Raw genomic sequence first — 13,456 nt, forward strand, 5'->3', positions numbered from 1 at the left:
CCCGTGCCAGTGCCCGGCTCCCGTCGACCGCCTTGCACCCGCCGTTAGTGCGCATGCCCATTCAACATCGGTGCGCTTATCATTTCGTGGCCGGTGACTAACGCCAATGCGGCACGGGTGTCGATAGAACATCCCTGCCAAGCCGCGTATCCGGAGTTTCTCTGGATCAGCGTTAGCTCCGTCCGTCCCCACAATCTGGAGGAAGCCATGTCGGGTGCCCGCCTGTGGCCGCACTCTCGTGACGATGTGGAGGGGAGAGAGTTCAAGCCGGTATATATGCCCGCAGGGGGCAGCACGGCACGACGTCCTGTCCTCGCGATCCTCTCCTCAGGCACCCCCCGTTCCACTCTAGGTTCTACGCAACTTTGCAAGGACACCATGGCCGTTGGTGTAGCTCCTGGAGGCGATTCTGCGCTCTCAAACTTGGTGAGCCAAGACCAGGTTCCGTGGTACAAGAAGCGGAATCTGCGTATGCTCTACCTCATCATGTTCCCGACGTGCATTGGGATCGAAATGACTAGCGGGTGAGCACATTAATTTGAATTCGCAGATCATCTGAAGGCTGAACGAGTAATTCCTGCGGAAAGCTACGACTCATCCATGATGAATGGGCTGCAGGCTGTGCCCACATGGGATGCGTGTACGTGCATTGATTTGCGCCATCTGTGTTTCCGTGTTCATAGTGTGTCCCGCAGTCTTCCACCATCCCAGATCCACCATTCTCGGCCTCCTCTCTGCACTCTACTCGCTCGGATCCATCTGCTCGCTCCCTTTCGTGCCCATGGTCGCGGATCGGTTCGGACGAAGATGGTCCATCATCTTTGGTAGTATCATCATGGTCATTGGTGCAGCTCTACAAGCCGCCTCACAGGACTGTCAGTACTGCGCTTCCTCTCACGCACATTGCCCTCTCAGACTGAATGCTTGCAGTTGCGATGTTCGTCATTGCGCGCTTCCTACTGGGCTTCGGAATCCCATTTGCCATCATCGCCGCCTCTTCCATGATCGGCGAGCTCGCTCACCCCAAAGAACGCGCGCGCATGGGCTCGCTCTTCAACGCCTCCTGGTTCATCGGCGCGATCGTCGCCGCGGGTGTCACGCTCGGCACGTTCCACATGCCCACCAGCTGGGGCTGGCGCATACCCTCCCTCCTGCAAGTCGTCCCCTCCCTCCTCCAGCTCACCTTCATCGCATTCCTCCCCGAGTCCCCGCGTTGGCTGGTCTCCCAGGGCCGAACCAGTGAGGCGTTCGCGATCCTTGTCAAGTACCACGCCGAGGGCGACGCCTCCTCCGAGTTCGTCCGGCTCGAGTTCGCCGAGATCGAGACGACGCTCGAGCTCGAGAAAGAGCAGGCCAAGGGCTCCTGGCGCGAGATCGTACGCGCCCCCGGGATGCGCAAGCGCCTCCTCATCGGCTCCTTCCTCGGGCTCGCGACGCAGTGGAGCGGGAATGGGCTGACGTCCTACTTCCTGGCGCGGATCCTGGACAACGTCGGGGTGACGGACGACCGGACGAAGAACCTGATCAACCTCGCGATGACCTCCTGGGGCTTCGTGAACGCGACCGGGCTCGCGCTCACCGTGCCCAAGATGCGCCGCCGCACGGGCTACCTCGCCGGCACGCTCGCGCTGCTGCTCATCTTCACCGGGTGGACGATCGCGAGCGCGCAGTACGCGCGCACGAACAGCGATGCGGCGTCGCGCGCGGTCATCGCCTTCATCTTCCTCTACTCGCCCGCGTACAATATCTGCTACAACGCGCTCACGTACAGTGCGTCCGCGCCCTCGTTCTCTCTCGTCTTCGCGAGCGCTGACGCCGCGGGCTTGCGTTGCAGCGTACCTCGTCGAGCTCTTCCCCTTCCACGCGCGCGCGAAGGGCATCGCCGTCTTCCAGTGGTGGGGCCGCGCGGCCGGCTTCTTCAACCAGTTCGTGAACCCGATCGGGATCAACAACGCGGGCTGGAAGTACTACATCTCCTACTGCGTCTTCCTCCTCTTCGAGGTCGTCTTCGTCTGGTTCCTCTTCCCCGAGACCTCCGGGCGCACGCTCGAGGAGCTCGCGTTCCGTGCGTACTCCCTCTGCTCTTCCTGCATGCGGCGGCGAAGGGGATCTGACGCGTTTGCTCGCCGCGCGGACAGTGTTCGAGGGCGACAAGGTGCAACAGGAGCAGCAGAAGCGCATCGAGCAGGACGTCGTCGAGACGGGCGCGGGCGCGGGAAGCGAGAAGGAGAGCGTGGTCCACATGGAGGACCGCTGATGACGGCAGCACCGCGACGACATACGCGTGCCCACGACCTATCATGTACACCTCTACTACGCGCGCCCGTCCGCGCCCTTGTATTACCAGAACTTCCCCTCCCTTGCTCGTCCGTCCCCACTTCCTCGCGCGCTCGGTGAATGAAGCGTGAAACTCAGCGCAGCACTACTGCGGCTCACGATCGCTGTTTGTGAATTAATGCTGGCGACACTCTGGCAGAGAGCTGCCCGCGGCTAGCCGCGAGCTCTCGCGCGCCGCCTGCGGCCTGGCGACCTGGCAGCCGCGTGCGTCGAAGTTACTAAGTAGTCGTCTCGATGCATATTAGTATCACCCTCCGCATAGAGCGCGAACTTATACGGAGGCACTGGACTTTAGCTTTAGGAGCGGGTGTCGTCGGCGAGAGCATCGACCTTTGCTGACCCTGTTGCGAATCGACCTCTAGAGTCTACGTGGATAAGGACATGGTAAAGGGGGATCCAGGGTCGATCGGAACGAGACCCACCGCCGTACCTGTGCACCCCAGGAGACCCACGCCAAGCGAAAGCGGCGATTGCGGCGCCTTTCACTCGCTATGGCCTCGCCCCTGTCGTAAGTATCCGTAGGAGAGTTTTTTGGTGGAGCAAACTGCCGACATGTAGGAGAGCTGAAAGAGGCGATATTGCAGCCACAGGCGCGACATAATGACACACGTGACCGCGCCAATAGACGTCATCGCACAATGTAGGCAGACAACACGCTTGAACGCTTGACGGCTCGCCGGGTGCTAACGCAGATGGAAGGCGGAAGAATACGTATTATTGCGAGAACAGAAGAGCGTTAGTACACGTGTACGATCGAGACCTTGCGCGAGAAGACGAGCCAGAAGAAGACGCTGACCGCGACGCTCCCCCCGACCGACTTCACCCGCGCGCCGACGTCTTTTCCCTCCCTCCGCCGCCCCCGGTCGTGCAGTCTATGCGTCCACGGAACCGTGTGAATCATCAGGATCAGATAAAAGTTTACGTGCACTGGGAGAAGTAGTCTGCGCGGACGGGTCAGCGGTCTGTGCGCGACGAGCCGACACTGAGGGCGCGTACCGTTGAGGACGGTGCAGGTGTAGGGTGCGACGCAGCCGGTGGCACCGGTGTAGCCGATACCGCCGCACTGGCCGTAGTGCGCAACGGTGCCCGCAGCGGTGGTGGTGGTCGCAGGTGCGGTGGTGGTCTTAACGGTGGTGGTCTAGACGGTGGTGTTTTCCCGTCAGTCAGCTACCCAGGAGGAACGGAGGCGGGGGATACGCACAGAACCGGCGGAGGTGGTGGTGGCGCTGGAGCCGTAGAGGGGAGGACCGGGGATTATGTAGTTCGTGTTCGTGAGCGCCGCGTTCGAGTACAGGTCGACGTTCACTGCGGGCGCACGTCGGGTCAGCGCGCGCAACGACGACGATGGCGATAACGCGCAGGGGGATCGCCGCCCCCCTCCCGCTTCCCGCCGTCAAACAAGCACGGGCACTCAAGTACTCACGGCCAGGGTCCGAGTTCGAGTACCCGCCCGGGAACTTGACGAGCTCGCTCGCGGTCGGCTGGCGGCTCCCTCCACCGGTGATCGTCAGCTGCGCGCACTCCGGGTACAGCTGCGCGGGGAGCGAGTGCAGCGCGATCGTCTCGAACCGGATGAGGTAGTTCCCGCTCGGGACGCTCGCCGGGATCGTCGTCGTCCACGTCGAGTTCTGGTCGATCATCTTGCCCGAGCCCCAGTAGCCGTTCCCGACCGTGCCCGAGATGAGCCCGGACTGGTCGATCTTGAACCAGGAGAGCGTGCTCGCGTCGACGCCCGTGCACGTGCTCCCCGGGCACTGCGCGAGGTAGGTGAGCATCGGCCCGTACGGGTGCGGCCAGACCTGGTTCCAGTACGCGGTGATCGGCTGGCCGGCGACGGCGGTCGCGGTGAGCTGGAGCGCGCCGGACTTGCCGTCGTCGTTGCACGCGAGCGTGGAGTCCGTCGCGTCCATGATGGGGTTGCTGGGGCGCGGAGGGTGAGCATTGGAACGAGAGAGAGAGAGAGAAGGGGACGTACTAGCTGGACCATGGCCGCTGAATGCTGGTCTGGCCTGTGGGGGAGTTGTAGGGCTGTGGAGGAAGTGAGCACTCAAGCTCAGTGGAGCGGAAGCGCGAGACGCGCGTCCTCCCCGGAGGAAGAGTGGGGTCGCGGCACAGAGAAGGAAGGGGCGCGACGCACCGCCCAGCCCTGGTAGGTCGTTCCGCCGATCTTGTACGAGAGGACACCGCCGTGGGCGAAGACCTGCGGGAGCGCCGCGGAGGCGAGGGCGACGAGTGCGGTGAACGCGAACATGGCGGGAGAGGCGGGTGGCGATGAGGAGTGGAGCTCGAGGGCTTGCTGGATCTATGTCGGCCTCCCGCGGACGGCTTTATACTCCCTCTGGCCCGCGCTGGCTGGCGAAATTCGTCATGATCAAGGACTGACCCTGTGTTTGCGCTTCCTTGTGCGCACGACATACGACGCACGGCCGCCGCGCTGTGCACGGGACACGGCCGACATTCAGCATTCCAACGCCGACACCGGGGACTCAATCGACGCGTCCCTGCCCCGCGATTGGCCCCCGCGGGGTTTCGACCCGGATTTTCTGCGAGTCAAGGTCACGGCCTGCGCACGGTGGTCGTCCCCGTCCAGGCACAGAAGGGGGCTCGTGGGCGGATGACGCGTCGAGGACGACTTAGACCCTCGGCTCGGCTGTCGAGGAGAAGAGGACGAACGGGCGCTCGCGCGTGCGGGGGATTCTCGCACGGTATATCCGAGGATTTCCGTGTCTTCGATCCGGGGTTGCTCACGTGAGCGCGTTCGCCGCACGGCTGACCCGCTCGCGTATCGTTGAACCAACTGCACGCCTCGACGGGGCGCAAATCACTCATACCCTGATCCATCCTCGTGGTGGTTCGAGCACTGTTACAGTGAGATCGTTGGACAAGTCGGCCGCGGAGGAGTGATGGAACGGACATACTGACATGACAACGTGACGGCCTCATTGCGTCCGCGATCCGCTCCAATTGAACGGAATGTCGGCCGGAGGTGTGGTCGGGACGACGTCGGCTGGGTGAGGCAATAACGCATGAATGTCTCACTGTTGTCGTGCGGGGAAGCGTCCCGGATGTGTGCTTCCCACCACGGACGGCCTGAGGTCCACCGAACGGTGTACTTAGCATGAACCTGTGAGGCTGATTTAGAACATTCGTCATACAATCAGGAAGCACCCCTCACTGACGGTGTAGGCCGGAATGCGTTAGCGTCGCCAAAGGACGGGAGAAAATCCGCATGGGTCATTGTTTGCCACGCTGTTACGGATATCGATGTCAACGAAACAATCACGTTACTCCTGCTATTCCGTCACGTTCACCGCGGCCCACGGGGCCACGAACTACGACCTACAACGCTCCGGGGCAGTGACGTCTTCGCCATTAAAGCCTCCGAGTTTATGTCGTATGAGGAAGCGCGGCTATATAGCTTGCCGTGGGATGCCGTCAAGCCGGTCGAGTCTCCATCACGGCCATTGAATGAAGTACTGAATCTACCACGGAGCCGAGACGCAGGTGGTTGCTGTGCAGGGCTATTGTGGCCCACGTCTTGGTCCGTGGATACTGTGCGTCGCTGGTGTCTTGTGGCAGCCTTCGGTGATGGAAACTGGGTGAGCAGCTATGAACGCGGTCAACGACGTTCAGTGGGGTCGACTGTGCGGATCGATAGGATACAGCACGCCTACCATGTTAGCTGTCTGTGATGCGATTGAAGGTGAGATCATGAGACAAGTCTGCTGCGGAGGAGGTGCAGAACGGACATACTTGAATGACAACGTGACTGTGTCATCGCCACCGTGATCAACCCCAATTGAACGGGACGTAAGTCGGATATGAGGTCGGGACGACGTCGGTTAGGTCTATCGATGAAGCCAACCGTTGCCGTGGTTTGTCGCACGGAAGCGGCCCCGAGATATAGTGCATGAGAGTAAGACCCACAATCGAGGTTGGATTGGGAAGGATGCGGCCGTGTTTTGTCAGTCAGAGATCAAAGTAGCCCGTGATTTATGATAGGACATACTGGAGCACGGAAGCATCGATCACAAAGCTGCCCTAGTCTCACAGTTCACCACTTCATTGGTCTCGCCTTCGAATTTCATCTGGGCGCAGTTCACATGTTCGCAGAGCGTGATATCAGCGCACCGCTCATTGCAACACGAATAAACCATGCCGAGGTCGTGACAATCCGTCGACGCGCGCCGACACAATCCCGACGATGCTAACCAATCGCGTCCATCGCGGCACGTGCGGGAAGCGACAGAAATTCAAGCTTGCGAAGGCGGGGGCTCGTACGAAGAGGCAGGCGGCACGGGCCTCGGGGCGCCGTCGAGCGGGCACAGTTTCTATCTGTGTCATTATTGCCGAATGAGTACCGGGTCGTCTAGGCCCCGAACGGAGTCCATCGACGCACCTGCCAAGAAGAGCCAGAAGACGAACCAACTCGCCTCGCGAGAGCCTCGTGGTCGCGCAAAACTTCCAATCGATAGATGACGATGGCCCTGAAGACTCGTTCGAAAAAAAAAGGCAGGCGAGTCGCCATTGGCAACGTCGAGGTAATAGCCGGCCGTCCTGAGAACGGGGCGCGCGCATGGGTCCATACGTATAGGCACGGGTGCGCAGTGTTGGCACTGGAGCGGCACAAAGAGCGCGACCAAAACGGATACATGGATATACCGAGAGCGGCAGGCGTCCACGAGCCCGTTCTGTGCCGCAGCGCCGCCGAGGGGTGGGGTTACTTACTCCCCGGCGCGCCTGCAGGAGTCTTCTCGTCCTTCGAGACGTGCGCGGCGGAGGAAGATGGCTGCTGTCTAGGGCGGGGGTGCGCATGGCTTGCGACCGCGCAGGCTCGATTGCTGCTTGACTCGTGCGCACGGGGGACGAGTGCCTACAGACTCCAGAGCTCGTGGTGAGTCTTGTACCTCGCGCTGGACGGTGCATCCCACGTGCGGTGAAGCGTGGCAGCGCGGGCAGAGGGCGCGGGCCGTCCCGTCCGTCGGCGGCGGCAGTACGCGGGCTTCTGAGGCTTCCTGGAGGGCCTTCTCCCGACAGTCGGGGCGCATTATGGCACACACAACTGTACTCGAGGCGCTTGAAGCTTCGTGTGCCACGCGTCCGCGCGTGTGCTGCGCGCGCGGAGGGTGTGCATGAGTACACCGTCGGAAGCAACTGTCAATATCGGGCGCATGTCATGTAGGCGGGCGCTGGCCACAGGAGGCCAGGAGGGGGCAGGGGAGGAGGAGGGAGAGGAGAAGGAGGCACAGGAGAAGAGCGCCTTGTCTGTCAGGGGCGGGAGAGCGCTCGGCGCGGCGACGTGGCGCCCGGCGGAATAGACGCTGGTTAAGCTTTTTGGTGCGGTGCGGCGGTCGCCGACGGGCTCTCTTCCCAACCGTGACCGCTCCTCGTCTCCCGTCTCCCCGCTCCCCGTCCCCCTCCGCCGCCCCCTCGCGAGACCCGCCATGCCCGCCCCCACTCTCCCCCCGCCCCCCGCAGCCTCGAGCGTACGCAGGAAGATGAGCATCCGCGAGCTCACCGCCAAGATCCGATCGAAGCTGTCCATGTAAGCAGCCTTCCATTCCCTCCCGTCCCCCGTCTCTCCTCGTCTCCTCCCCGTCCACCTGCACTGGCGTGCTTGCCGGCGCAGCGACGCCTGTAGCGGCGACCCCGCCCGCTGTCGTCCCTGCCCGCGTCTGTCTCCATCAAGGTGGCGTCCACCACCCCTTCGTCCTCCTCTGCCCTCCCCTTCCCCCTTTTGTCTCCCTCTCTTTCTCCCGAATCCTCATCCATCTCCACAGCCGGCGGAACAAGTCCCATGGCAATCAAGTCGTCTTCTCAGACCCCCTCCGCCTCCCCTACATCCCCCCAGAGGTCTGGGGTCTCATCATCCAGCACACTTGCATCTTCGTCCACGACCCCCTCGACACCTCCCAAGAGCTCTCCTTTCTCGAGTCTCCATCCACCCAGCTCGCCACCTACCGCACCTCCATGGCCACCAAGAGGAGCCTATGTCACGTCTCCAAACAGTGGAACGCACTCACCCGACCGTTCCTATACGAGTTCGTCTGGATCAGCAGAGCCGCCCAAGCCAAGGCCCTCGCCCACACCCTCCTCATGGAGCTCGTCGACAACTTCTCTTCCAGCGGCAACTACATCCGGAGGCTGCACATCGAGACTCCAGCCCTCGAAAGGTGCGCCCCCGCCGACCTCCGCACCATCCTCGATTACTCTCCCCAACTATCCATCTACTCCGACTACCACTCCGTCGCCCGGAACACCCTGGAAGACGCCCCCGACCCCCGCTGCAGCCCCGAGGAGATCCTCAGGCTCGTCGCCCATCCCAAGATCCGCCGCCTCAGCTGGACGAGCTACGACGACGCCCCGTTCGAGCTCCGTATGGCTCCACTCGTCCGAAACCTCACCACCCGTCTCGAGTACCTCGAGCTCTCCTCACGCTCCCCCCACCTCCACAGTCTCAACACTGCCCTTGGCGGCGGCACAGGCTCTTCAGGCAAGCCGCCATCTTACCTCGAAATGAACGTCCACCTGCCCTCGCTTCGTGCGCTCAAGGTGTCGCTCGACAACAACACCTTCGCCGTGCTCGCGTCCTGGGACATGCCAGCGCTCACCAACCTCTCTGTCCTCTCCTCGGACTTCTCGTATACCGGCGAGGGCTTTTCGGCCTTCTTCCAGTCCCACGGTCGCAAGCTCACCCAGCTCGAGCTCGGCCACTCGTCCTCGCTCATCGAGGAGTACTACCTCACCACCCCCAGCACGTGCTTCAGAACCAGCAGCACCAGCCGCAGCCGGTCCCGCTCGCGGACTGGTGCCCGAACCTGCGCGAGTTCATCTGCTCCGCCGACGCCGAGTGGCATTGGCAAAGTCCGGATTGGATCGCGCCTCACATCCTCCTGCCCTCGCATCCGCGGGTGGAGCTCATCGGCATCCGCGACATCAACACGCGCCTCATGGACGACCCCATCGCGCCGCTGGACCCCGGAGGCGACGGCCCGTACCCGGTCTTTCCAGCGCATGACTGGGAGCTCGACGCCAGCTTCGGTGCGGACGCGGACACGCCGTACTTCCTGCTGTCCGAGCAGATCAGCTCCCTGCTCCGTTCGGCGTCGTTCCCCAACCTCCGCTTCGTCCGCGACCTCTCGGCCGACAGCCATCACATGCGAACCTTCAAGCCCCAACGGCGCGTGCTCCAGTTCTGGACGAAGGTCGTCGCGCAGTGCGCCGAGCGCGGCGTGTGGTTCGAGGACTGCACCGGCGTGAACATCACCCAGGGCGCGCTGCGGAGGGCCGCGATGACATGCACGGAGGCGTGAGGGGCGAGCAGATGCAGAGAGCGCAGGAGGACGGTTTGGCGCGCAGGTGTGTGGATTGCGGTTCGTGCCTCGCCTTCTCCCCCGCTCTCGCCCCCACATCTGCGTTTCTCGCCGCTAGGCCTGGAATCTCCCCGCGTCGCCCAAACGCGCCCGTTACGGCGCACCATATGACCCCTACGACCTATGCCCACGACCCGATACGACATGCCACGACTATGCATCCACCCACACCCCACCGGCGAGTACGCCTTCATCTTGCATCCCATCCGCCATACCCGTCGACATCTCCACCCCCATCTTGCATCGCCCCCATCTTTCTTGGTTCCCCCACTCGGCATATTATGTACCCGTCTATATATCCCCGCGTACACGCACGAATGTACCCATACCCCGCACCCATCTCTTGAGCGCATCCAACCTGGTTTCTTCCGCCTTCCGCCTTCCGTCTCTGGTCTTCACGTCTGTGCCCCTTATGCGGTTCTCCCGTCACCCACTCACCACAACCCACCATCCCCCTCCTGAACACTCGCCTCGTTTCTTGTCTCCCCAGTCCCGCTCGTCGATGTCCACCCTGCTGTGCTCCCCTCGCTCCTCGCCCTTCGCTCCGTCTCCGCACACCCACCCACCCTGTACACTACCCTAGACCCGCGCCGCGCGCACGGCGGCGTCGTCGGCTCGCAGCGCCGCAGCCGTACGTACGTCCCGCCGAATCCGATCCGAGCGAACAAAAAAAACCCCGTTCGGAAGTCGGGAATTGGAATAAAGCGCGAAACCCCTCGATCGTCCATGCTCTGCGTGCGCGCGCGTTCAAACCTGCCTCTGAACTGTGGTGAAGTGCGTGCGCACTAGAGGCGCACCTCAGACCTCAGCGCCACACGTGGTAGCCGTGTAAATATTGTCGTCGCGAGTGGCGGAACGTCGAGCGCCTGGATCCGGTATACACAGCGCGCGGTACCGGTGGCACCCGGTGCGACGAGCCCCGGCCCCCAGGCGGTCGTGGCCACCTTGTGCCACGGAGCGCGTGCGCTGGTACCGGCCGTCTGAAATCCCGGACGGCGGAGGGTGCGCCCAGGCCCCTCCTGTGTGCACGAGGGGCGCGCGCGCGTGCGCGAGGAGGATCCGGAGGCGAGGAGGGCACCCAGCTGGGCGATCTAAGGCCTAAGGAGCCGCGAGAGAGGAGAGAACAAGGTCCGCGTGCGTGCGTGTGTGCGTGCGTGCGGTGAGAAGCTCGGAGGGTGCGCCGGCGCGCGCGAGCACCCGCGTGGACGTGTGTGCGTTCGGCCTCCGGGCTCGCGCTCCGTGCGGCGGCGCGCACGTATGTACACACTGAGGAACGGCCAGCGCGAGGGTTCCACGTACATACAGGCTGCAGCATGCACATGTGCTCGACTTCGGCCCCGTCGCGCGCCCGTGTGGGCCCGCCGTCCCTTCCCTTCCGCGCCCTCCGCGATCGTCTCCTCACCCCTCCCGTTCAGCTGCCCGTGCCGAGTCAGATCTAGGCGATATAGGGGGCTGCGCGCGATCTTGGTATCGTCATCCCGCTTTTGTGATCGTAGGGGAACGCGAGGAGGTGCGCGCGTGGCCGGCGGAACCAAACTCAAACATTAGGAGGTGTGGGTGTGTGGGAGGGTCGATCGGGCCGAGGCTCGTGGGCGGGGTGAGAAATGTTCGCGAACCTAGGGTGTCTTTGAACTTTTTGAACAAGACATAGGTGACGTGGCGTTCCTGGGTGACCAGCCTCCGAGTGGGCTGCCGCAGCTATATACTCACCGATCTGTGCCGTGCCAGGGACGCGGCGGAGACGGCGTAATTGGTGCGATTTCTAGGCACAGTGGACGATGAGCGTGAGGGATACAGGAAGCGACGAAGTACACACCATGAATCGTCGCAGCTGTCCACGTCTTCGTCCGCGTCTTCCGCGTGCCGCTTGCCTTTCCTCCCGCCGCGTTTGCTGGCAGACTGCCCCGCCTTCCTCCCTTTGCCGTCGTGCGACTTGCTCGCCTCGTGGACGACGGCTTGCACCTCCGCACGGCACGTATCGAGCTCCTCGTCGTCCAACGAGACCACGACGCCGTCCTCCGTCGGAGTCCCGGGCGACCGCCCCGCGATCCGGTTGAGAACCGCGACTTCCGTGCGCCATACCACCATGCCCTCCTTGGCCAAGCTATCCTTTCCGCCGCCCGACGTCCCGACATCGTACGCGGGCGTCTCTAGGATGAGCGGGATGCCGCGCGTGCGCGGGTCGGACAGGATGCGGTCGAAGGTTTGAACACCAAGATGGCCCCTGGGTCGTCGTCAGCGGCGGCGCCGGTGACGGGGCTGTGTGAGAGCGAGACGTACAGGCCGATGTTTTCGTGTCTGTCTTTCTTGCTCGCGAGGGCGCCCTTGGAGTCATTGAGGTGCATGCCGCGCAGGTATGATGCGCCCACGTCACGGTCGAACTCGGCCACTGAGGGGACTCGGTGAGCATACGGCTTCTACTTCGAACGAGGTAGACGCACTGGACGCTCTGTGGCGGATGTGTGAGCTGGGTGAGATCGGGGGAGAGAAAGAGCAAGTCTCACTCCCATCCTTCCGGTGTCGTGATGTCATAGCCCTGGGCCGCGTATGAGCAGTGCATCAGGGGCGAGGTTCGGGAGAACTGCCTACTGCGGCAAACATATGGCCTAAGGACAGTGGTGAGAACGCAATTTTTGCGCAAATACGTGAAAAAAGTGCTCACAGGTGTCCAAGCATACAGCTACTCGAGACTTGTCATCAACCTGCTCAATGATCTTGCCCAGCTCGATGAAGCGGGACCCGACGACGTTCCCGGAGCCTGCCTGCGTGTAAACGCGTAAATAGCAGAAGGACCCCGCGTTGCAGATTTGACATACCATGTTCTCCAATACCACCACGACACTCTGTGTCTCCTTGTGTGCACGGTTGATGCATGAGGCTATACGCGCAAGGGCGTCCTCCAATGGAGAGCCTAGCGTCGAGCCGGGGCTACCGAGAGAATGGGTATATGCATGAAAGAAAATCAAGATAGACTGCGTTACGCACTGGAAGTTGTATAACTCGAGACCCAGTTGCTCACACCGTTTGAGGTCGTCCAAGAAGCACTGGTACGACTTCTCGCGCTTCACGCTGGACGCATACAGTCAGCCTGTGCGTCACGGCCAAGTGCATGGGGCAGCTACATACCCATCGGGGTTCGCGAGGTTGACAAGGTAGCTCTCGTGCGGCAGAACGTGCGCAGGGGAGTATCCAAACGTCTTCATACGCGCCTTGAACTTCTCGACCGAGTCCTCCTTCAGCGCGGGTGACTCCCACTTGCGCTGCGACTTCAAGAACAGGCCAAACGCGTTCGCGCTATGCTCCCTTCAATGCCCTGAGAGCGCGTTGAGAAGGAGTAGGGACGTACCCGACGGCAGCAGCGTTCACGACCGCGTTCTCCACTCCGCCCGCGGACGATACATGCGGGCCCAGCTTCCACGCGTTCTCCGCGCGCGGCACGTAGTCTTGTGGTCTCGGGGATTCCGCAGCGTCTTTTGTGCGACGTTTGGTAGGTTGTTTTGGAGGTGCGACAACTTCGCCCCTCTGCGCGCGCGCACGCTTCGTTGGTCGGGGATTGTCGTCCGCAGCGTCCGAAGGGAAACTGAGGGGAGAGGAAGATGGCAGACGAGAAGAAGTAGAAGCTAACGCAGAGGCGGCGACGCGCGAACTTCGTCTGGGAGATGCGCTCGAGGACATGAGCGTTTCTCTTCAAGCTTCGTGGGTGGTGGGTGGAATCCACCCCCCGGTGTGCGCGCCTCCGTCGCCCA

The 13,456-nt window shown here is 62.5% G+C and overlaps 4 protein-coding genes across 4 annotated transcripts; 2 read left to right on the plus strand and 2 right to left on the minus strand.

Moving 5' to 3' along the window:
* Positions 1 to 378: 378 nt before the first annotated feature.
* On the plus strand, positions 379 to 2,257 carry BXZ73DRAFT_89025 (hexose transporter; the record flags this gene model as incomplete). The annotated part of the gene is made up of 6 exons (XM_048025145.1): positions 379 to 524; positions 588 to 640; positions 696 to 875; positions 931 to 1,770; positions 1,835 to 2,065; positions 2,139 to 2,257. 6 exons carry the CDS (start codon positions 379 to 381, stop codon positions 2,255 to 2,257), a joined length of 1,569 nt encoding a protein of 522 aa, XP_047879850.1.
* Positions 2,258 to 3,255: 998 nt separating this feature from the next.
* BXZ73DRAFT_99552 (glycosyl hydrolase family 61-domain-containing protein) lies at positions 3,256 to 4,795 on the minus strand (the record flags this gene model as incomplete). Its single annotated transcript, XM_048028041.1, has 7 exons — positions 3,256 to 3,278; positions 3,334 to 3,475; positions 3,539 to 3,642; positions 3,761 to 4,257; positions 4,313 to 4,365; positions 4,475 to 4,639; positions 4,721 to 4,795. The coding sequence occupies 7 exons, from the start codon at positions 4,793 to 4,795 to the stop codon at positions 3,256 to 3,258; spliced, it is 1,059 nt and encodes a 352-aa protein (XP_047879851.1).
* A 2,986-nt stretch (positions 4,796 to 7,781) lies between these two features.
* On the plus strand, positions 7,782 to 9,650 carry BXZ73DRAFT_99553 (uncharacterized protein; the record flags this gene model as incomplete). Its single annotated transcript, XM_048028042.1, has 3 exons — positions 7,782 to 7,882; positions 8,118 to 9,128; positions 9,203 to 9,650. 3 exons carry the CDS (start codon positions 7,782 to 7,784, stop codon positions 9,648 to 9,650), a joined length of 1,560 nt encoding a protein of 519 aa, XP_047879852.1.
* A 1,758-nt stretch (positions 9,651 to 11,408) lies between these two features.
* Positions 11,409 to 13,385, minus strand: BXZ73DRAFT_43999 (AP endonuclease; the record flags this gene model as incomplete). The annotated part of the gene is made up of 6 exons (XM_048019252.1): positions 11,409 to 11,934; positions 11,991 to 12,108; positions 12,325 to 12,638; positions 12,696 to 12,779; positions 12,837 to 13,004; positions 13,057 to 13,385. The coding sequence occupies 6 exons, from the start codon at positions 13,383 to 13,385 to the stop codon at positions 11,409 to 11,411; spliced, it is 1,539 nt and encodes a 512-aa protein (XP_047879853.1).
* Positions 13,386 to 13,456: the final 71 nt, after the last annotated feature.

The sequence above is a fragment of the Epithele typhae genome (genome assembly GCF_022376455.1).
Source record: "Epithele typhae strain CBS 203.58 chromosome Unknown BXZ73scaffold_12, whole genome shotgun sequence".
Lineage (NCBI taxonomy): Eukaryota > Fungi > Basidiomycota > Agaricomycetes > Polyporales > Epitheliaceae > Epithele > Epithele typhae.